The sequence below is a fragment of the Acipenser ruthenus genome, chromosome 1 (genome assembly GCF_902713425.1).
Source record: "Acipenser ruthenus chromosome 1, fAciRut3.2 maternal haplotype, whole genome shotgun sequence".
NCBI classification, from domain to species: domain Eukaryota; kingdom Metazoa; phylum Chordata; class Actinopteri; order Acipenseriformes; family Acipenseridae; genus Acipenser; species Acipenser ruthenus.
Window position 1 is genome coordinate 46,078,260 of NC_081189.1, and position 25,700 is coordinate 46,103,959.

Consider the following 25,700-nt stretch of genomic DNA (forward strand, 5'->3'; position numbering starts at 1 on the left):
CATCATTCTGTGTGCTTTTTAATAGGATGAACAGCAGATCTGCCCCCTGATCCATTCCTCTGGGGGCCCCGATTCACTACAACAGGGCGTGCCCCACTGCTGAGAAGCATCATTAACTATGGAGACTGAAGGTGCCCCTGCTGGCAGCTGTCCAATCTAGCACTCTCTTCCACCTGGGTCAAAGCTCTGTTATTGTTTGATTAAAGTTAAGAAAAAAAGAGGGCCTACGACTGTTGAATTACTTGTTGTAGAACCCTACTGATGTTGTTTTTACTCTTGGTCCCACTTGGAATTGGGAAGTCAGCAGCATATACAACGTGGCATACCAGTGGTTTTCAACCACGGTCCTGAGGACCCATTGTGTCTGCCGGTTTTCATTCCAGCTGAGCTCTCAATTACTTAACTAGACCCTTAATTAAACTGATAATTAGCTTAATTGTACATTTTAAATTGTTTGCAGCTCTTAAACAGTTGATATCAAGTTAGCTATAACATTTTATAAGTAACTCGAACTCTGCAACTGTTTAAGCTGAAAACAATTAAAAAGCTCTAATTAAACTAATTATCAGTTCAATTAAGGGTCTAGTTAAGTAATTGAGAGCTCAATTGGAATGAAAATCAGTAGTCACAGTGGGTCCCCAAGACCGGGGTTTAAAACCACTGGTCTATAATGCTGGTATAGACTATTTACATTATATCTAGCATCAACCCTGCAAATTACAGGTGCTTAAAAAAAAGTGAGTGTTTCAGCCAGCCTGGACCAGGTTAGACTGCCCCAGAGCTATGGCAAAGCACACCAAAATACTTTCATTTGCTATCCCTTATCATGCCTTGAATAAAATACCAAATAAATGGCCTTTGCAATTTGGGTGCTACTGTTCAAATGTTCTTCCCTTAAACAAATATCAAACATTATTGATCACAGAGGTGAATACATGATCCGAATCAGGACCCTTACAAGAAGAGAGGGATTTGTATAAATTAGGGAATTTAAATTCAGAACCATTGCCTGGTATTTCATTTTTACCTTTAAGGGCCAACAATTTAAGCCACTTGCCGACAAGAAGTGTTTGTTGGGGAAAGAACATGAGATTCAGATGTGTGGGGTAGTACTGTGTACACTCTAGTGTTTGACTTTACATATATTCTAATTATATTTCAATTATTAAGGAATTTACAATTAATATTCATTACAGTATATAAATCCGTTATGATGTTATTCTCTGAAAATAACAGATTTACATGCTATAACTGGGGCTTCTGATTTTTGTATCCTGACTTTTATACTCTCCTTTAAGAATTCAATTGATACCTGTTAAGCCATTCGTTTATCTCAATCACAACTGAGAAACTTGTTAATAGTAAAATTGATTTAATTAAAAAAATTCTGTGAAACAACTAAATGGGCTTTTAAAATCCACCAAGCCTTAATCTGTAATTTACAAGCAGAACGTATAAACGAGATTGCAACATGTTAATAAGCGATCAATCTTTATTAAAGCTACAATGAAAAATAGAGTATTTTATCCTGAACACACTTTATTACAATCATTATGTGTAACCTGTACTTACACTGAGTCGCTTCTGCTTTTAAATGAAAAAGTAAGACATACGATTTAAAGGCCCATTTAGTTGTTTCACAGAAAAAAAAACTGTACATTAAATATATTTTACTATTAACGCGTTTCTCAGTTGTGATTGAGTACACGAAATGGTTTAACAGGTAGCAATTACATTTTTAAAGGAGAGTAGAAAAGTGTGGGTAAAAACAACAAAAATCAGGAGCGCAAACTATAACAAACCGTGGCTATTGATTCCCCTTGATTCATGTTCCGGCCTGAGGTTGATCTATACTGTATATAAGGAAGCTTGTAATTGAGACAATTCAGTTTGTTTAAACAGTAATGATTTATTCATACAACTTGACCAAAGAACAAAAATAGCATTCAAGTAATTAGTCAAAGCAACATATATAATTAACTATAAAAGAGTCTATCAAAATCACTTAGCTTAAAATTGTATGTTACATGTAATAATGATTACCATGCATAAAAAAACCAAGAAATACACATTTAGTTGCAGTTCTTTAATGGTAATGCTGCGTTACTGAAATATCGGATTCCGTATCTAAAGCCCCTTTCACACTGGCACTCCTACCCAGGTCCTGGCTACCTGGGTCACAATCCCACGTAGTGTGAAACCACATACCTCGGTCATATCGGGGTTAACCCGGGTCCCAGCGACCCACCTCAGGATGTGGGTCGACATGCTTTGACCCGGGTTGAGCGAGACCAAATGCATGACGGCCGTTTGTGAGCCGACGCAATAACAAACAGCCATGCCTGTGTGAAGGTTTCACTTCCGCAAGGAACATTTCTGTTTATTCTGTTGAGCCATATTTTTGTTGATTGAGACACACCATGAGCCAGATTGCAGCAGGGATGAAGAAACATTTGCTCTAATCAACATTTGGTCTTTCGGTTCAATCCAGATAAGCTTGGATGAAAGCGTCAGTAACGTAACGTGTATTGTTTACTTGCGTCTCTTACCCAGGTCAACCCTGCTTTATCAAAAGCAGTGTGAAATCACGTACCCGACCTGCATGACACTGGGTTCTGACCTGGGTAGATCATGCCAGTGTGAAAGGGGTGTAAGATATTCTCCACTAGTATGTGCCAAAGTAACTCCTATACCATTGCATATAAGACATTCTCTAAAATGACTTTCACAATGAATACCACAAGTTACCAAAATTACAATAGGACCTCTTTCATAGTTTCCTAAGGGCAAATCAAATTGTACTGGATGCAATCAGTTTAACAAAAGAAGTACCTTAATTATTCCTAAAACAGTATTTAAATTAACATTTATATGGTAAGATGTCTGTTATCTACTCACAAACATGTGTAGATTTTTACTCTATATCATGGTTCACCTCTCTTCTTCGGTAATCCTAATAAGCATTAACCTTATTTAAGACTTGCGTGAAGTTTCCATTGTATCATCTTAGATAAAGCAGTAAGGACTTCTTAAGGCAGCAAGACCAGGTTCCCCCAAGGAACAATTTCAAGAACATGGTACAGCACTAATAGCTTGGAAGCCATTTTTGAGGACAAGGTTCAGTGGTACAAATAAATAACTTTGCAGTCGTTATGAATAACATGGTTAGTTGAGAAAACTCTTGTTTTATGGGATTTTGGAACAAAGGCACTAGAGAGAGTCTGATTGGTGGGTCACATGACAGCTGACACTTCCTTTGAAGTGAAGGTGTTAAGCACTGTCTCTTCTGTGTCTATGAATGTCAGAATTATTATCTTAAAATTAGTGCTTGTAACTTTTTAAGGTAATAAAACTTGACACATAACTCCTAGTTTATATTAGGTCTTATTTATGTTTCTGTAAAAATTACTTTTCTTTTGGTCTTAAACATGTCAGTGTTCAATGCAGGCAGATGAGAGCTTTAATTTTGTTCTTTTTAGATATTCTTAATGTTATCTTATTTATTACTGATTTGTTTGATTCAGGATATCTTTATTTAGTCTCGGTGTTTTCTTAACTCCTATGTACTCATGTATTTATTTTGTTTGAAATCTTTTAATTTCCTAATTTTTTTTTCCATTTACCATAGGGATGTGATTTTATCATTGTAAAAATATGTACAAATCACAGCACAGTCATGGCTAAAAATAAAACATTTCATGGAATGCTCATGGCTACAAAGATTTGAACTCAAATATATTTATTAATGTAGTCTTGTGTCAGTGAGGGCTGCAATGGTGACATCAGACCAGGAAATGAAACAGAAACACAAATGATACGGGGCAAAACGGGGCGGCTGCGCTCATATTTAATTCTAAAATAAAAGATGTAAACAAAACCAAAACACTGACATCAAAGCAAAAGAGCATATTGGCCAAAGTAAAATAGCACACACAATAATACCAGTTATTCACAAAATGAGTACCATGGTTCGCTCACTTGGTAGCATTCGCTCTCGAGGGCACCCCGTCGCAAATATACTGTAATATTTTATTATTTGTGCATAGTAAATATATTTAATGTATTTAACATGTGTTTAATGTATTTTCTTTTAACACACGCTTCTAGTCAAAAGTAAACATAGATTTTTTTTAACAGTACCTTTTTAAAAAAAAAAAAAAAACGTAACAGGAATATGTTACCTTTTTAATTTTAACATGTATACCTTGTCCGAAAAAAAAAAGAAAATCTGAACATTGAAATTTAGTTTTTTAAAATAAATGTTCTGGTTGTAAATTGAGAATTTTACAATATCCTTTTCATTAATGTCTGTTTAAACACATCTGTGGTTTTGGTATTACAAGACGCACATTAAACGATTAGAAGGATCGTTCTGCATTCACACTGTTGACAGGTACTGTTTAGCATCGCAGGGGAACGACTGCAAGAGCTACAAATCGCGGTTCATGCTTTTCCAGAATTGTAAACCATCCTCCCTTTAGGTTTTGCACTATCAAGTGTATGCAGAGGTATATTTTCTGCACAAAAGGCGTTGGTTAATTTGAAGTTTGTTTCTCATTAAAGCTGCTCCCTCCGCTTTTATGAAATTCTTTGGGATATTGCTCTGCTAGTTGCTTAGAACTTAAGTTAGACACTTTTTTTATAGTTCTGTGTAAGTATTCACCTTTATTTGACGTTTAACTTTGTATTGAAACCAATTCAAAAGATGTGAACTGCTCCTTTTCTGTTTTCATGCTGAGTAGAAGCAAATGTCAAAATTCCTAGCTGTAGTTACTTCAGCCCTTCTAGGACCTTTGAGAGTCCAGGAAGTCTGGGCCGTACCTAATTTGTTAAAATGTCTTCCTTTGAGGTGTTAAGGTTTACTGCTTACCCCATCATGTTTAGATTCTGAGTAAATTACCTTGATTAATTGTTGGAAAACCATTGAGTGTCTCCAAATTCACAGTCTTAAAGTAATTAATCAGATCACTCATCTGTCTGTATTGTTAAAATAAGCCAGTATGACCTACAGATAAGAACCAAGGTCAAAACTAGTCTCAGAGAAATGTATAGAAAAATATTTATTATTATGTATTTCTTAGCAGACACCCTTATCCAGGACAACTTACAATAGTTACAAGATATCACATTATTTTTATATACAATTACATTATTTATTTTTTTAACATACAATTACCCATTTATACAGTTGGGTTTTTACTGAAGCAATCTATGTAAAGTACCTTGCTCAAGGGTACAACAGCAGTGTACCCCACCGGGGATTGAACTGACAACCCTCTGGTTAAGAGTCCAGAGCCCTAACCACTGCTCCACACTGCTGCCCTGTGTGCATCCCATAATGGTATGTATCTTCAGAAATCAGAAAGTTCTGAAAAAAATATAATTGCATTTTCCACTAAATAGACCACGGTAGTCCAAATCGACCTTTAATTAAACAATGCTATTATAGTGAAATGCATACTGATAGTAGCTGTATAACTGTATAAGCAAACTTGTTAAATGTGCAGTCTTAGTATTTTAGTTAAATGTAAGTTGGGAGTGAATGAATTAAAAACATAATACAAAGACATAATACAAAAAAGGCATTTTAGAACAGTACAGATACAAACAGAAGAACTACTTTTCTTTGAAGGTTCGGTCACATATGTACTTTTTAAATTAATTCACAATTACGTTTTAATTAACCAAATGTTACCAGTGGCCCTGGAATTCTTCAGTAAAGGATATTAACTGGTCACAACATGCACACAGTCATAACATAGTTTTCAGACGGTAGTACTCCACCAGGTTATTATAGCATAACCTTGAAGCCAGACAACTGTAAATATGAAGTTACTACCAGGTTAGATGAGTGTTGTTGGCAGTGCTGTGTACCATAAATGTCTGGACATCCCACAAAGAGTCTGGGCTGTGTTGCTACACTTCCAGGTCGAGGTGCTGTAGCCTATTAAGAAAAAAATAGTTTTTGGCACACATCCCTACCATTGGAACTTTTGTTATTGACTTTAGTGAAGAACTGCCATTAAAAGCTATATGCAACAGGGCAGGGTCACTGGTACATGTGTCTATTGCAAGATCAAGTAATAATAAAGACTCTTATGCAATAGAAGTTTAATTTCATCCCTGTGTGAGCCCTGAATGCAATACAGAATGTGCTCTGTAGGCTCTCTTGGATTGATGTGGGGGCTCTGCACCTCTGGTATCCTAGGCTTGAATATTATTATTATTTATTTATTTCCTAGCAGACGCCCTTATCCAGGGCGACTTACAGTCGTAAACAAAAATACATTTCAAGAATCACAGTACAAGTATAAATACAATTAAAAGCAAGATAAAATACAATGAATTCGGTTCTAGCAAGTACAAGTATATGACAAAATTCGATTCGATAACGGAGCTGATAAGTGTCAGTGATAGTTATATCAGGATATAATTAAATACAAAATACTACAGATTAAATAACACTTGTGACAGATTACAATACTCAAGTACAGGATTAAATGCAGTAAAATAGGGAGCAGATAAGAGCAAGTAAAGCGCATTAAGGAAGAGAATATGCATGAAAGCTGATGGACTGTGGTACAGGTTACAATAAGGCACGGTGTTGGTAAGCACCAAGAAAGCTTCATAGGGTGCACAGTTCACTCCTGATCTTAACACCCCTGGGTCAATTTTGTGGTGGTTCTGTGACATGAGTTAATAGCTATTTCACCCGTGACCTGAGCCAGATTCCAACTCATGCCTCCATGACTGAAGCTAGTGAGAAACAGATAATCCTCAACCAACCTCTTTTCTGCTTTATGACACATTGCAGATTCATGTTGTGCCACTGTACTGTAATGTAAAAAAATGGTTTGATGTTTTACTGAGCTTCAAATCAGTGGATATATTAATTTGCATTAGTCACTGATACTAATTGGAACTAATTGGAACTAATCACTCCTTGCTCCTTTTTTAATGTGCAATATTAATATGCACAATAAAGCGACTGAAAAAGACATCTAAGATTGTACTTACATTTATACTGAAGAATTATCATATTGTATGCTGTGGTGTGGTAGCTGTGGTATTTACTGGAAGAGAGACAAGTTAAATTGTGCTAACACACTTTTTAATAAAAAAATAAACAAAAATAATGAGGACAAAACCCCTAAACAAAACACATTAACAAAATAAACAGCACAAGGGCCAAAACAAAAGAGTCTACAAAAACTCACGAAAATAAACAGACAGCACAGCACGGAACACGAAACACGCACCTCCACCTCTTGACACCAACATCAATCCTAATCATTCTAAATTACCACCCGTGAACACCTATTTTATACACCTGTGGCTGGTGTACTCATTTATTCACTTGTCAGCTCCAGCCACATTCCCACGTGCTTTGACAGGGAGAAATTTAACCCCCTCCTTGCCAACCCAATATTCCCCACACCAACACATAGTTACACACACATCATGCACCAGCAGAGCTTTCACCCTGCCACACTGCCACACACCTCCCCCCTTGTGTGCAGCACACATAGCTGCTATCGACCCCCCTCGCCTCATGTCCATCCTTCCCCACATGGACTTGTAGGTGGGTTGTTGCTTGGGCTGTGTTGGAGGTCTCACCTCCTCCTTCTTCTGCCGGGGTGTCCCCACCGTTGATAGTGGTAAATTGTATTCCGGCAGTGGCAATGCTGACCATAGCACCACTGGCAGTGACAATGCTGGTAGTGGCGCGGGGCACTCCAGCAGCAAAAATGCTGCTAGTGCTAACGCTGGCAGCGGAAATGCTGACAGCTGTGCAGGGCACTCCGGCAGTGGAAATGGTGCTAGTGGCAGCGCTGGCAGCAAAAATGTGCCTCAGTCTCTCCTCCTTATTGCACTCCGAAAGCAGAAATACTGCTTCCTCCAGATGTACAGCTGACCGTGGCAACGATGGCAGCCGCAATGCTGACAGCGGTACAGGGCACTCCAGCCGTGGCCACACTGGTAGTGGTGTGGGGCATTCTAGCAGTGACCATGCTGGCAGTGGTGCCAGACACTCCAGCAGTGGTAACGGTGCTGGGCACTCCGGCAGTGGTGGCGCTGGCACGGCAATGCTGATAGCAGCGCTGGGCACTCCGACAGTGGCCAATACGACAGTGGCAATGCTACTACTGGAGAAGGGGGATTCTCATTGTGGCGCTGGAGACAACCGGAGTGGTGGCAATGGCAGTGGCAATACTGACCTCAGCATGGGGCACTCTGGCAGTGGAAGGGGCGCTCCGCACTCACGCAGTGGTGGAGCTGGCAGCTCCTCCATCTCTGGTCTTTGGGCAGGCAATTCCTCCTTCTCTAGCCTTTGGGCAGGCAGCTTTTGTCTTCTCTGGCACACACATTTAGCCTCGCGAGGTAGAGTCCTGCATTGGGTCTGGTACCCGTGGGTGACCCGCAAAAACAGGTCGGTTTCGGGTCGGAATGTGAACCTTTTCACGAGTTGCGGTTTAGGTGTGGGACAAAAAAATATCATTTTCTGGTCAGGCTCGGGTCTGAATTTGAATCACCAAAAATGTTTTCTGTCCTTTCAGTGTACTCGTCTGTAACCCTTTCTCAAATAACAGCTCTAAAGATAGATGTAGCTGTATTTCCTGCACTAAAGCAGGAGGCGATTAGGAAGGAGTCAGCTGACTAAGCAGTGTTCTCGGTTTGTATTGCCACTTGTTTGATATGTGGCAAAATCCTTTTATCACGTCTGCTTGGTGATATTAAAAATACCTGTGGACAGGTGAAATAAAAGATAGCACTGGGTTTATATCATGTAGTGGATAATAGTTTGAGAGTTAAAGTGTGGAATTCTTTTGGAATCATAGCAACTGAAAATAATGAACATGTGACTGGATTTGTTGCTTGTAATTATGTTTTTGTAAAAGACAGCCACAAAACTGGTACATCATCTCTGCAAAAGCACAAGTGTAGCTCCCTTTCAACTGGTGGAAAGAAAGGAATAGACAGAGATAGTTAATATGATACAATGTTAAAATATATGCAGACCACTAGAGAAAGCTACCATGCTGTATATCCTATTGTATAAACTCAATCCGTGGAGAATGGTAGAGATATCTGTGTGTGAATGTGAGAGCGTGAGAGAGTCACTTGATGCAGGCAGTAGGTAAAGGACAAACACTTGCGGGTTCGGGTCGGGTTCAGGTCTTATTAAAGCGGGTCGGGTCGCGGGTAAGAAGACGGTGTTGCAGTGGGTTGCAGGTTCAGGTCAGGTCCTGTAGTAGCGGGTCCGGGTCAGAAGAAATCAGACCGCTCAAGACTGAGGTAAGAACATAAGAAAGTTTACAAACGAGAGGAGGCCATTCGGCCCATCTTGCTCCTTTGGTTGTTAGTAGCTTATTGATCCCAGTATCTCATCAAGCAGCTTCTTGAAGGATCCCAGGGTGTCGGCTTCAACAACATTACTGGGGAGTTGGTTCCAGATTCCCACGATTCTCTGTGTACAAAAGTGCCTCCTATTTTCTGCTCTGAATGCCCCTTTATCTAATCTCCACTTGTGACCCCTGGTCCTTGTTTCTTTTTTCACGTCGAAAAAGTCCCTTGGGTCGGCATTGTCAATACCTTTTAGAAATTTGAATGCTTGAATCAGATTGCCGCGTAGTCTTCTTTGTTCAAGACTGATTCTTTAGATTCTTTAAGCCTGTCTGCATATAACATGCCTTTTAAACTTGGAATAATTCTGGTCGCTCTTCTTTGCACTCTTTCTAGAGCAGCAATATCCTTTTTGTAGCAAGATGACCAGAACTGAACACAGTATTCTAGATGAGGTCTTACTAATGCATTGTAAGGTTTTAACATTACTTCCCTTGATTTAAATTCAACACTTTTCACTATATATCCGAGCATCCTGTTGGTCTTTTTTATAGCTTCCCCACATTGTCTAGATGAAGACATTTCTGAGTCAACATAAACTCCTAGGTCTTTTTCATAGATTCCTTCTTCAATTTCAGTATCTCCCATATGGTGTTTATAATGCACATTTGTATTGCCTGCATGCAGTACCTTACACTTTTCTCTATTAAATGTCATTTGCCACATGTCTGCCCAGTTCTGAATGCTGTCTAGATAATTTTGGATGACCTTTGCTTCTGCATCAGTGTTTGCCACTCCTCCTATTTTTGTCTGCAAATTTAACAAGTTTGCTTACTATACCAGAAGCTAAGTCATTAATGTAGATTAGGAATAGCAGAGGACCTAATACTGATCCCTGTGGTACACCATTAGTTACCTCGCTCCATTTTGAGGTTTCTCCTCTAATCAGTACTTTCTGTTTTCTACATGTTAACCACTCCCTAATCCATGTGCACGCATTTCCTTGAATCCCTACTGCGTTCAGTTTGAGAATTAGTCTTTTATGCGGGACTTTGTCAAAACCTTTCTGGAAATCTAAATAAACCATGTTATATGCTTTGCAATTATCCATTGTCAATATCCATAGATGCCCCAGCTGCTCTCCTGATGTGTAGCTGGAGATGGCTCCCTGTTCTTGGGCCCTCGGGCCAGCAGCACCTCCCTCGCTTGCCTCTGAGACTGGCCACTCCTCCCTTTCTTCCTCTTTAGGGCAGGTGGAAACTCCACTTCCCCCTGAAAAGGGCAACACCCGGTGCTCCTTTGTATTTCGAGCTTTACTGAACCTGTACAGATGCTTAATATACAGTTGACTAATGCAGGAGCCAACGAGTCTGGTGTGCTGAGATTTCTGCATAAAGATCATTGAACCACAGTGCTCTGGAGTTGGAATTGGTAAACATACAAAAGCACAGAGAGGGGTCTACATTTCATGATCTCAGTAGTGACAGATTTCTTTTTCACGGTTATCATGGATTAAACAATCCCTGTGAAATCACGATGTAGAAAATATGCAGCCCAGTATATACTGTTGTATAGGTTGCTGTACAATACAAGCGTAAAGATCTGCTTGTATCTTACACAGCACCATATACTATATGTCATATTCAATAAGAATAATTTGAATGTATAGCCTATTATGTGAGGTAAATTCAATCAGATACAGACCTTAACTGATGCATAATTTGACCAAATGTCTCTTGATTTATTTGGGCTACACTATTTAATCTCTGATAAATGGTATGTGATTGTGACAGGGAGAGCCCTGTCACTGGTTCTTGCGCGGATGTATGCAGCTGGGACACAGAACAGGAGACGCGTTGCTAGGCAACCAATTGAGCAGTTAGGCTCGACCGGCGCTGAGCTGATTGGGAGGTCCGGATTGGCTGGGGGGGGGGGGGGGGGGGCGTGCCCGGGGAGGCTGCGCACAACTCTAAAGGCATCTGCTCCACAGTTTGAAGCTACTGCATGGCCATAGCCACACATACAGGAGCTGAGTGGAAACTTGCTGTGTTGACATCGAGGAGGAGAGTGTCCGCTCCATGGAAAAAACTACTGCACAAAACCCTTCCACTGCAAGACGGTGCTCGTGAAAGCATTGCCCAGCTGAGGCCATTTGAAAAGGCCGTTTGAAGAGGCTGGAGTCACCGTGAAGATGCTGGGTCTCCAGAGTCCAGAAGTAAGTCAGTTTAGAGGATGTTGATCCCAAACAGTATAGAGAGGGTTTGCGTAGAGTAGTAGGTTCCTGAAGCGGGACATTCCTTTAAGTGGGACAAGCGCTCGCCACTTGTGTGTCAGACCTTGATTTTTAGCTTTGTTTTCTTTTGTTTTCTTTATTAAATCCGGGGCTAGGATTAACATTGTTGATACCCTAGCGTCTGGGCCTTTGTTAATTAAATCTGCTCATCTGCGCGCCATGTCAACACCCAATACTGTGTGTCTGCCTCATCATTATTCAGTGAGGACCCACACATGTAACTGTTCCCCCAGTTACAGTGAGAAATCATGATTATGTCAAATTTATTCTAAGTATACATTGATGATAAATCTGTGTTGCTACTGAATATGGCAGAAATACAGAATGAAGAATATCCCATTTTGTCTTCAGTGTAGAGGAAGCTAAATGTTTCACCACTACACTTCCAAAACTCCACCCCCCTTGCATACCTTTACATAACATTTACTGTTATTGTCATGAAGCAAAAGAAAATCTATTTGCACTACTACCTGCCTCTGCTGCGTCTGTTAAACTGAGGAGCTTTGTAACTGGGTCCTGTTCTGAAAAGCATATTGTGCCAGTGCTTGAGTGTGTAGGATCTTTGCATGCAAAACTGCTTTCTTAGTAATTCTGAGGCCATTTTTTCAGTCTTTCTTAATCGTTATAAAAGGTGCTAACTAGTGTTTAAAACAATTTTTAGAACACGATAGATGAAAACCTGCTGCTGTTTCCAGATATCTAATCACTTGTTATAGTTCTAAATCACTCCAGTGGTTTAGCTACAATCAGTATATATGACCTTCAGCAAAGTTTTCTTAGCTGTCTGTTAATGTTAACTTCAATAAAGAGCAGAGATGTTTATTAAAAGACAGTCTGCAGTAATGCATATGTGTATTTTTTGCTTTTGTAAAGAAATATTTACAGAATACTTAAAAACATTAGATTATACCAAATCATGTTTTTTTTTTTTTTTTTTCAATGAAGGTAACCTACACTGTGTCGCCCAAATGCTTATAAAGTCAGCAAAAACATATGTCGCAATTGTTGCTGGCATTTCCTACTCCTCCTTTTCTCTTGCATTGCCAGTTGTGCTCAATGCATTTTTGAGGCTAACACCCAAGTACCTAATTTTCACTAAAGGTAGGGTGTACTTACAAACCTTTAAAACACATTTCTGACTTTTCTGATTTCCCCAACGTGTTGGGAGCAGTAGACTGCAACAGAGGTGGCTGGTGGCCAAACTTTTTGGGTGTTCACACCTCAGATGCAGGTGAGGGGGTGGGGTCCAGGGGGCCAACCTCAGTGGTAGAAGCACTGTCCAGTTTCTTGTTGGAAGCGATACAAAAAGTTTGCTCTGCGATGTCTTATCGTGGCAAATTTTTCGATTACTTTATTATTAAAGGCAGGAATGTCAGCCATCATGTCTTTTTCAATTGATAACATGGCTAAAGCATTTAATCGTTCGGTTTTCATACATTCAAAAATATGTATATAAAAAGTGAGATGTTTAAATAAGACAAATATATTAAACACACCGAATGTACTCAGAAGTTTAAATGTGTTTTTATTTAAATTTAAGTTATGACCTAAAATATATTCAGGAAGCAGTAAATTTATATAGACCTAATAATAGACTGATCAGCTACAAACAAACAGTAAAAAAAAAAAAAAAAAAAAAAAAAGGAATTTAAAAACACCAAGAAAAAGAAAGCCTGAAGTGGCTACCAACAAGATTAAAAAAAAATTATATAAAATATTATATCAACAATATTATAATAATACAAATATACTGTACTGTATATTTAACACTAGCACTACCGGAGCAGTCTTTTGGGTGCATCACGGTTTTTAAATGCATTTTTCTCCACTGATTTGGCAGCTAGGCACCTGTGCTTTTTTTTTTTTTTATTTTTTTTTTTTACTTTTCCTAAATATATATATTAAACATCTCAAACCATCAGTAGACCCAGGGTTGCAGAAACTTATCGAGATATAATATTCCTAGAAATACAGCAGCTGTCAAAGTAAAAACAGTGGGTTTGGCTTAGTGCTGCTGAACTTGAGAGAACTTCGCGCTTGTTTTGAATAGCTACAGAAGACATTTTCAGACGTAATTTATCTATCAACAGCTGTAAAAATACTTATTTTCTATTTTAAAATACTTATTTTCTATTTAAAACGAATAGACCAATACAACGCAGGACTGCAGAGCAAGTCTTAGTCGTGCTTATATTGAAAAACAAACAAAAAAGGTTACTGAGTAATAGTGTACCAAACCAGCTATTGCAAGACTGGAGACGGAAGTTACCATTGAATATCCAACAGAGTCGAACAGAAAATAAAAGGGTAAACAGCGAACACTTGTATAAAACAGTCAAACAAGCAAATATCGGGCACTATTCTCTATTGCTCCACAGAGTGTCGTAAGCTCCCGCTGCATGTCAAAAGTCGTCTAGTCCGAGCTGCTAGTAAAACCACGGTTTTTTTTTGTTTTTTGTTATAGCCCAGCATTTGCAATCATAAGTTCCCTTCCAACACCACCCTCAATCTCGTGTCAGTGCTCGTGTTGTAACAGGTTTCTCTCACGACAAGCATGCTGCAAAAACTGTGTCACAGACAATATCCTGAAGGAAAACAAACAATAACATTAAAGCGCAAAATGTTTCTTAAAACAAAGTTTTTACGCTCCAAATATCACAGGCAAGATGGGGGAACGTCTGATTTACGAAGAAATTATGGGAAAATACAAGTGAGGAAATCGGAAATAGTGAGAAAAGCACTATGTTTGTTATGTTAAAATAAACACGCTGTTTTGACTACATTTAACACAGAACAGTTTCGTAGCGTGCGACGCTGCAGTAGTTTTAATACAAATTTTAATATAACGTAAAAAAGACTGCTGCGGTAGTTGTAGGTATGTATGTACGCCCGGTAGTTCTAGTGTTAATATAACCGATTACACCAAACAGCCAGTAGTGGTCAGTAAATTAACAAAACAAAAAAAACAAAGAAAAATTGCAGAACACAGCAAGATATTACTGAGCTTAAGTTAAAGCACTGATGAACAGACGGCGCAAAATAAAGGCAAATTAAAACTGTGAAAATAACGAAGTTGCACAAGTAAGAGTATAAACATTAATTTAAAGTTAGACAAAGATTTCCATTACACGAGAGTAGATGTTAAAACTTCATGCTGATTTGAACTCGGCTCTCGCCAAGATAAGCACCAACTAAGACGTAGCTTTACAGTAAACTAATGTAATCCATATGTGTCTCCATCCATTTACGTTTCCTTCCATATTATTATTATTATTTGTTTATTTAGCAGACGCCTTTATCCAAGGCGACTTACAGAGACTAGGGTGTGTGAACTATGCATCAGCTGCAGAGTCACTTACAATTACGTCTCACCCGAAAGACAGAGCACAAGGAGGTTAAGTGACTTGTTGAGGGTCACACAATGAGTCAGTGGCTGAGGTGGGATTTGAACCGGGGACCTCCTGGTTACAAGCCCATTTCTTTAACCACTGGACCACACAGCCTCCTATGATGAGGTAAATTTCCTTCTGTCTGGTGTTAATGGCTGAAGTGTAATGCTGGCTCCAGGGATCAGCTTATTTTGCCTCCCTGGCGCATCAGCACACACAACGGCTGCGATGCTGGCTCCGGGGATCAACCACAGTGCGGCCTCCCCAGCGCATCAGCATGACAACCGTCTGGATTGAGTTAAGTAGGGTACATCTCTGAGGTCTTCAAGTGGGCACCTTCCATCCTTAGTGTTTCGTCGACTAGCCCACGACACCTCAAGAGGGCTCGACGGTGATTCTGGCGTCCCAGCATCACCCCCCTCCGTCCCCCACTCCACTCAGCCCAGCTTACTTACCTGTACATCAGCATTTCTTTCTTTCTATTGTGCTTGAGATCCCCAACCAGAATCTTTCCGTCTCAACCACAGCCAGTTGCTGCTCCTCTCTGCTGCTTCAGATAAGTTCTTCACTGTGCGACGCAACTCTTGGCCACTGAATCCGACGTCTCTGAGAAACCGGGTTGTAGAGTGTGCCACAAATCCTCGACAACCCACTTCCACTGGGTAAACCCGGACTCTCCATCCTCGCTGTTCCGCTTCAGTGGCTAGTTGAGCATACCGCAGTTTTTTCCTCTCATACGCCTCATCTACAGCATCCTCCCATGGCACTGTTAACTCTATCAGGTGAACAAGGCGTGCTGATCCAGACCACAAGACAATATCTGGTCGAAGGTTAGTGGTGGCAATCTCAGGTGGAAAAATAAGCCGTTGACCAACATCTGCCAGCATTTTCCAGTCTCTAGCAGACAAAGATAATTAGACGTGAATTTTATTGTAATATTTAAACAGCTTAAACTTTTTCTGCCTTTCTGCAAAGTAACACACTATTCAAAAGACTGAGAAGAGACAAAGTGCTGCTCATATTTATAGCCTTTGTTGTCTTGGCACATGCGCGTTGATCGCCTGATCACTGGGTTCGCTAACCGGCTGCACTCCATCCAGACATTTTTAAGCCAATCATGGCCAGTCCTGGCTGACCGCTGGCTGCTACTACGCATGTGCACGGTGGATTAATAAGAGACTGGGGGTTAGGCGAGCAAGCGAACACTGTTAACCGGCTGCCCCTGGACCGCACACATGTGCCACTAACCCCTCCAGCTCATTGTGAGCATCTGCATAGGACCATGATCTATTTTGTTTTAATTGTCTAAACTACTAGTAGGCTAAGTTAAAAATAATAATGAAAAAAAGCAGCTAAAATCATTTAGTTTCAATTCAAAATAATCTTTTATTCGCATTGTACACCAATGTGTACAATGCAGCAACATGATTTATTTTGTGCAATGATTTATATTTAAAATACATTGAGAACTGTAAATGTATGTGTGTGCAATTTTATTGTATTTTTTTAAACCCAACACCTCCTTATGTCGGACAAACATGTCCGGTTTAGCGAGGGGCCACAGTATGATTATGAAAAACTTGGGGGTGAAGGTGGGGGCCCCACTATAGAATCTGATGGTATTAAACTGCCTTTCATTTATATACAGCTCTGGAAAAAATTAAGAGACCACTGCAAAATTATCAGTTTCTCTGGTTTTACTATTTATAGGTATGTGTTTGGGTAAAATGAACATTTTTGTTTTATTCTATACCCTACTGACAACATTTCTCCCAAATTCCAAATAAAAAATATTGTCATTTAGAGCATTTATTTGCAGAAAATGACAACTGGTCAAAATAACAAAAAAGATGCAGTGTTGTCAGACCTCGAATAATGCAAAGAAAATAAGTTCATATTCATTTTTAAACAACACAATACTAATGTTTTAACTTAGGAAGAGTTCAGAAATCAATATTTGGTGGAATAACCCTGATTTTCAAGCACAGCTTTCATGCGTCTTGGCATGCTCTCCACCAGTCTTTCACATTGATGTTGGGTGACTTTATGCCACTCCTGGCGCAAAAATTCAAGCAGCTCGGCTTTGTTTGATGGCTTGTGAACATCCATCTTCCTCTTGATCACTTTCCAGGTTTTCAATGGGGTTCAGGTCTGGAGACTGGGCTGGCCATGACAGGGTCTTGATCTGGTGGTCCTCCATCCACACCTTGATTGACCTGGCTGTGTGGCATGGAGCATTGTCCTGCTGGAAAAAACAATCCTCAGAGTTGGGGAACATTGTCAGAGCAGAAGGAAGTTTTCTTCCAGGACAACCTTGTACTTGGCTTGATTCATGCGTCCTTCACAAAGACAAATCTGCCCGATTCCAGCCTTGCTGAAGCACCCCCAGATGAGTCCAATTTTTAGCTTTGCCTAACACCTGGTCGTCTAATGGTTAGACGGAGACCTGGAGAGGCCTACAAGCCACAGTGTCTCACATCCACTGTGAAATGTATGTGGTGGAGGATCGGTGATGATCTAGGGGTGCTTCAGCAAGGCTGGAATCGGGCAGCTTTGGCATGAATCAAGCCAAGTACAAGGTTGTCCTGGAAGAAAACTTGCTTCCTTCTGCTCTGACAATGGAGAGCCTGCCAAAACGCATGAAAGCTATGCTTGAAAATCAGGGTTATTCCACCAAATATTGATTTCTGAACTCTTCCTAAGTTAAAACATTAGTATTGTGTTGTTTAAAAATGAATATGAACTTATTTTCTTTGCATTATTCGAGGTCTGACAACACTGCATTTTTTTGTTATTTTGACCAGTTGTCATTTTCTGCAAATAAATGCTCTAAATGACAATATTTTTATTTGGAATTTGGGAGAAATGTTGTCAGTAGTTTATAGAATAAAACAAAAATGTTAATTTTACCCAAACACATACCTATAAATAGTAAAACCAGAGAAACTGATAATTTTGCAGTGGTCTCTTAATTTTTTCCAGAGCTATATATATATATATATATATATATATATATATATATATATATATATATATATATATATATATATATAAACAGTATTAAAATAGGTAAAATGAAGACGGAACAGAATGCATTGTACAGATGACATTTACTTTTAACAAAAACAGTGTTATTTTGATTCTTGCACCCTTGCATGTATAGACGTTATCCTTCAGGTACCCTCTGCTGCAGCAAACCACAACTCAGCTCCCACTATTTATTTGAACAATGTCGCACAACTCTTGCAATGCTAGAGATCTTGCTAAGACGCAACAAGTATTTAAATTAGTATTTTGCGGCTCTTTTCATTAACATATTTTCTCTTAGTGCATACGACAAAATGTGTACTTTCCGAACTGTCGCAACGAAAATGCAAATTGTGGTACGTTTGCGCTGTGACTGGTCCATCTTCTGAGAATCAGCAAGCTGCATTAATGCATATTGTTAAAAAAAAAACACAAAAAGACAAGCACTACATTCTTTGTTTTTGTGGACATTTAAATCTGTGTTTTTGCTACAGTTACAATTAGAATGGAAAGATAAATGTAGCATTTTTCCTATGAATAGTACAGTTCTAAAGCCTTTCAAACCATAACAATGTAAGTATTGTATTACTGTGCTGTATCCTTGTATTATTCACCAGATTAAGAGTTTTGATAGCAGCTGTACACAATTTACGAACATTTCAGACTTCCATTCCCAAGATGTTTGTAACTTTGAGGTTCTACTGTACTTCAGATGTATACTATATAAATACAGCTGTAATAGACCGTCCTCACAAGGTGTCAGTGTTGCAGCCATTATTTATGTTGCACTGTCCTATTTGACATGTATGCTCTCTTGTCTCCCTCCAGCCTGTGCCTTGTGCTGTATGTCTCGTGGTGGAGCAGAGGGAATGCCTTCAGTGTAGAGCATACCACACTCCTGAACCAGCTATGAACCACGAGGAAGAGGCAGAGCTGGAGGAGGAGCCCAGCAGCATCAGGGGGGAGGCCGCGGAGGCTGACCTGGAGCAGCCCAGTGTAGAGGAGGAGCAGCACGCCGCCACCATCCCTGTGACTATCCCTGCAGCCCAGTGCCGCAGGCAGGACATTACAGCGGCGAGGGAGAGCAGTCGGGGGCGAGCACACCAACAGCAGCAGAACAACAACAACGAGGAGGCTGGGCTACAACAACAGCCACCACCTGCAGCCCGGTACCGCAGGTTTGACACCTCAGGAAGGGGGACCCGTGTTCGAGGGCAGCGAAAGCCACAGGAGGACACAGAGGTGGAGCAGCAACAGCCGCTGCAGAGACCGGCAGCAACCCGGTACCGTAGACAGGCTGACGGGGAGGCTCGGATTAGAGCTCAACAGCAGAGGCAGAGGCGGCAACAGCAGCAGAGAGAGGCTGACACGGTGGAAGTAGAACAGAAGCAATCTCCACAACCCCCCCCACCACCACCTCCTCCACCACCACCTCCACAGCAACCAGAGGCAGAAGATGAGCAGATGGAGGAGGAAGAAGGGGGGTTGGGGCTTGCAAGGTCAGCCAGCACCGAGAGCGGCTTCCACAACCACACAGACAGAGCCGAGGGAGACATGGGGATGACCTCAGAAGCGGAGGCAGAGACAGCACTGGGAGAGGAGGCGGTGGAGGATGAAAATGCCTATGCAATGCACTACCGTCCTGAGGCGGAGGAGTACACAGAGAGTGCCGAGGCGGAGCAGCACGGGGGACCCTACCAGCCCCAGCCTCAGCCACCACCCCCTCTGAACCGACTCCCACACTTTCACCCTCTCGAACAAAATGAGGAGGCCATGAATGCAGCCTACTCGGCTTACGTCTACACTCAGCGGCTGTTCCATGGCAATGAAGGGGAGCAGGGTGATGGAGGGGGTAGTGGTGTTGGGGAGGGAGAGGAGCCCTACTCAGAACCCTATGCTGACTATGGTCTGCAGTTGCATGTTTATGAGGAAATTGGGGACACCCCACCAGAGGGGGATGATCCCCAACATCGGGGAAGCGGCTTCCGTCTCTTTGAGCGCGAGAGCTATCGGCAGGAGGTGCTGGGCGCCCGGCTGCACCACTATGACGAGCGTTCTGACGGAGAGTCAGATAGTCCTGAGAAGGAAGCAGAGTTCGCACCCTACCCCCGCATGGACAGCTACGACCAGGATGAGGACATTGACCAAATTGTGGCTGAGGTCAAGCACAGCATGAGCTCTCAGAGTCTGGACCGAGCTGCTGAGGACAGGCCCGAGTCTGAGCAGAACTCGCAAGAGCACGAGGGCAAGCCAGCAGGGGAGGAGGAGGAGGATGAGGAGGAGGGCAGTCCCCCAAGGCACTCAGCCACCAGCCCTAATGGGGATCAGCCCATACAGAGGCACAGCAAGGAGAAACGAGACGCCATCTCTCTGGCTATCAAGGACATTAAGGAAGCTATCGAAGAGGTTAAAACAAGGACCATTCGCTCTCCCTACACGCCAGATGAGCCAAAGGAACCCATCTGGGTAATGAGACAAGACATCAGTCCAACCAGAGATTGTGACAACCAAAGGCCACTAGGTGGAGAGGTAAGCATTCCCTCTATTTTTTTTTTATAGGGGAGAAGTCTGGTTTTTTTTTTAGATCACTAAACTCTATTTCCTGTGCTACAAATCTCGTAGTAAAAAAAAACAAAAAAACAACGAAAGCAGATTTGTGCTTAAAAATGATTATTGGTTTATCTGAACAGTTTTGTTGAACATTTGGAGAAACTGAAACGCTTGCATTTTAGTAAGAATTCAATAAATGTGTCCCTTGGTATTTTCTCTACGCCCCTTGACCCCGTCATATAAAAAAGTATGTATTGTAGAAATATAATAGCTCAGGTTGCTGGAGGTATTTTGTTATTTTTTGAGCCCCAGAAATGCTGGATTAACAGCAAAGATTATCAATTCAGTCGATTTTCATTATTTATAAATAATGTGTGTGATACAGAATTACAGAGGAAGAAACTGTGTTCTCCATACACAGGATTTCTATTTTTTTTATGTCTTTTGTGAACCTTTTCTAAACAATATCAACAATAAACACAAATGTCAATATTAATAAAATAAATGTACTGGGAGTTGAATGTGAAACATATTAAAGTAATAGAATGCGTTTGCTTATTTGAGCCTGAAGGACTTGTTTGTATTCTGTATATGTAACACAACAAAAGTACATAAATTGAGCTGTCCTTAAGGCATTTGACAGTATACTGTACTGTATATATTAGTAACAGGGATTAAAAAGACTGAAAATACTTTCATTCTGCAAATTGTGCAGATTTTAAACATATCCTTTAATTTCTGGTAAATTAAAGACTTGAAACGTTGTTCTAATACATTCTTGTAATTGCAAGGTGTCACATTGTTAGCTGCCAGGTTTCTCTATTGCATTGTATTCTTGGAATGTAGTCGAGAAGTAGTTCTGTAAATAGTCAGCTATGTTCAAGAATAACAATATCTTACTTGTCTTGTGAAAAGCATTATCATATTTTCAGGAGTTACTTGAATTAGATGCCATGAGAGAAATACAAAGGATCAAAAAGTGTAGACAGTTTTAAATATAGATTGAAAACAATCAGCTTCAAAAAAGTCATTGATTTAGAGGTTTAGAGGTGTTAGTTATATATATATATATATATATATATATATATATATATATATATATATATATCAGTTGAAGGATGCTGTGCCTTGCCAGGCAGAAAATTGCTTTTGTCCATCAGTCTGTAGAGAACATACTGCATTTGAATTGACCTGCTGAAATACGTTCCCTTTTCTCCATCTGGTGGTTTATGCTGTATAGAAAAAAAAGAGAAGGACTTAGTTCCCTGAGTAACAGGCATGGTAACATGAAGCAGCATAAAAATAAAAATAAAAGCACTTTTCAGGTCCAACTACAAGAGAATGTCTTAAAGTTTCCGTGAATCTCTCACAGCCACCTGATAGCTCTTTAATTATGTTGGTTCACTTTAAAGCCTTGTCTTTGGATTTAACCTTTAAGCTTACACTGCATATTTGCTAGAGAGCAGGTAGACACTATAGTGTTTAGGTTATTTAAACCATAACAGCCCTTGTTTTACAGGGTCATTATTTGCCAGGTAGAAAGAGGTCAATGGAAGCACAATGAAAGATGCCCCATTTTGTAAATGTGTGCTTGTTTTACTTTGTTTTTACACAGAGAATACAGCCTCGTGCTCTGAAAATAGCAATGCAGAAGTTTGACCTGACCTCCGTTGGAAGCACATCACATGACACTGAATAAACATTATAAGTAGAGCCCCGTGAAATTATTTTTAATTATTTTTTATAATTTTTCGTTTTATTTTTTGCAAATGTCGTTTTATTACAGAGACACATTAATAAAACAACTCAAATTGATGTATATCAATAATAGTATAGTATACATCATGTTTTAACTACATACATATTTTTTTTTAAAACATTATCTGATTTTTTAAAACATTTTGACAAACAGACCTCGCACGGAAAAATAATTTAGTTTCCATAATTTCTCATTAGCGGCAGTAAGGGTAACATACAGTCCCCCACTCTTTTTAATGAACTGCCTGTTTACAGTAAATACTGCCCATGCCCTCTATAAAAATACAAGAAGACAGAATAAATAAAAAAAATATTTCCAGACAGTTGCAAAATCTGCAAATCATTATTTGGTCACTGTCAGGTGCATACATCCCCTCATGCTCAACTTCTTTGCAGTGTTGTTTAATTGTTATGCACGGTTTAGGCATTTTAGAAACAAAAGTCTCTTCTCTTCCATCACAATTTTAATTCCCAAACAACTCGTTTCAAATTATGGATATGTGCAAGTGCTAGTCAGAGCTTCCCTTTCACTTCAGACCGTGTCTATGGTTACGGCTGAGCCTTGACAACTAACATTGCAAGTATTTATTTAAAGTATTTTCTGTATAAACCTCACAATTTAAAAATGTCACTCTATATTTGTTTTATAATGATTTTTTCGTGTTATTTATTTTTATATTTGCATTTAGTTTTATTTCATTTAATGTTACATTTCGTGTTATTTTGTGTTAATTCGGATTTGCAAAAAGCACTGCTTCTAATTTTAAGGTTTCACTGACAGTCATGGGATATCTTTGTACACTATATTCAGTGGCACAGACAGAAACAGCATGAGAGATAGCTAAGGCCCTGTGAAAATCGCAATTTCACAGACTGCCGAATACCACGTTTTTTGTAAAATTTGTTTAATATTCTTAAAAAATAAAATGAAAATGTGTGTTAAGTATTTCATTTAAAAAAAAACAAACACACCTTAACTAAACTGTACAGCTCTGCTCAGTGTTACGCAAGTGAGTGCCGTGTGCAGTGATTATGTACACTGCAAACAAGAAAATGGATGTCTCTAAAAAAAACAAAAAATGTGTCTGCAGGAGATTGCATAAAGCAGTATCTACAAGGAGTTTTAAACAGTGATGGAGGTGATTCAAAGCAAATGTATTAAAACTGTTACTGAAGTTGCAGATAAGCTTACAAGCTACTACAACCCCGATCGCAGTAAAATAAAACCCTGTTTCACCCAACCAGTACACCAGTTCCTTAAAGCGGTATGGGTGTTTGATCCCCTGCAAGTACATAGGTTAAACTTGGATGCCCTCCCCCTAGCAGAGTCGATACCTGGTTTCAACAGGGCCTGCAAAACTGAATTAGAATGCTACCAGTTTTATTTAAAGGAATGCAGCAGTGACCTTCCACTGACTGCTTTGTGGAGGTCTGCAGAACCACACTTTCCTAACATTGCAAAACTGGCCAAGCGATAATTGTCTGTTGTCCCTAAAGGCCTCTACACACCGAACATGATGTGACAAGCAAAACTGTGTAAGTATCTTTCACACCACAGGCGACGCTGGAGCGACGCAAAGTAATAGGATTGTATTCTTTTTTTTTTTGCGATTTGTCATACGACAACTAAGGAATGAACCAATTAGAGAACAGCTTCAATGCACGTGGTCCAGCAGGGTGAATGACAGAGGAAAAATAATACTTGCCGTTGAAAAAATACCCAGAGATTTTTGACAAAAGTCATCGAAATTATAAAGATACAGATATGAAAGACAATATATAGGAGTCAATTTCGAAGGAACTGGATAAGCCTAGTATGTACGATTTATTGCCATATATATTGAAATACCGTCATAATTTCCACATCATGTTGACAGATATATATCAGTCTTGATCATAGTTTTGTCAATAGCAATTTTTTATAGTTTTATTGATCTGGCAGTTTTCCAAACTGTCGCATGGCCTGTCGCTTCTGGCGTGTATGGTCATGTCACTGCGAACGTATCACCCACTGAAAAATCGCATCCCGTCTGGTGTGTAGAGGCCTTAACTCTGGATGACAAGCAAGGCATTTCGGTATGTGGGCAGGTTTTTACTGCACAGAAACAATCCAAAAATATAAATAGAAATAAATTCATATTTAGTGGAATGTATATATGCTTGTGTTTAGTTGCAAAATGTTCATGCTTTAAAACAAAACACAGTTTAATGTTAGTTTTGAATCAACAAGTCATTTTTGTTAATTTTTAAATGGGGCTGAAATCATTTAGGACACTACATAGTTTGAAGTGGAGATTAGCGCAATCTCCAAATGATGTTCAAGGTAAGAATTCTAATTACTTTACTCGTGTTTGCTGTGGTAACCAAAATTGAAATTCTATACACACAACTTGTGAAATAACTAAGTGCACATTCAGTGAAATTCGATACTTTACCTGTGACACCACTAGGGCCTTAGTCATAGCCGTTCACTTCAATCCTCCACCCCCTATCAAACCAAACAGTTTCTTGTTATAAGCACCAATGTGTTGATGTGCTGCACTTTAACAATTTCTGTGACATCACCCTTTTGATCTTATTGATTGATTGATTCAATTAATCTTCTAACTAAAACTGCCTGTGTGGCTTTGAAGAGAAGGGGAGTGTGGGACAGATATATTGTTGATTAACAAATCCACAGTTTGTGCTACGAATCCACAAAAAACTGTGGCTTCGTCAACAAAACCACAGTCAGAACAATTCAACAGAAAAGTGAATATCATTTTATTACGCAACAATAATTTCAACAATTAGTTAATTACACTTAGAAAAGAGCTTGCGATTTCAGTTTAGCAATTCATATTGCTTGATAACAGTAATACAAGTACACATTAACATAATGTAAAAAAAAAAAGTTTTCGTAATTACAAATTTCAACAAAGCTTCTTTATATACAGTATAACTATTTGCACAGTTCTGGGTTACTAACACTGTCTTTGGTCGACAACAAAGGATGGGTTTAAAGAGTAAATAGCAGGATTCTGAAAAAAATATAGCGTGTTGCTACACCTGTTTAAATAATGTACCTTTAATTTTTTTTTTCATTGTTACCATCCTGACATCTTTTTACACTTATAACTTTAAAGTCTGTTAAATGTCTGTTCTAGTGCACTCATAGTGTAAGGATTATTGCCCACATTGTCAAACAGATAACACAGATCTCAGAGCTGTACAGAGGACAGATCTCAAACCCCATGTATCTCCCTTGTACAATTTTACCTCGTATTCTACCACAAAATTCCTTTCCACATAAACACCCCCCCTTCAAATTTTTATTTCACTTCTGGACAGGTTAAGGA

General features: G+C 39.6%; 1 protein-coding gene across 3 annotated transcripts in view; it reads left to right on the forward strand.

The window, feature by feature from the left end:
* Window positions 1-25,700, forward strand: part of LOC117421404 (amyloid-beta A4 precursor protein-binding family A member 1) — a 103,984-nt gene that overhangs the window by 39,739 nt on the left and 38,545 nt on the right. For all 3 annotated transcript variants that reach the window (XM_059025759.1, XM_059025754.1, XM_059025751.1), the window contains one exon: window positions 18,883-20,583. In XM_059025759.1, the coding sequence (XP_058881742.1) occupies window positions 18,964-20,583 (1,620 nt within the window). In that variant the 5' untranslated portion in view covers window positions 18,883-18,963. The remainder of the gene's footprint in view (window positions 1-18,882; window positions 20,584-25,700) is intronic.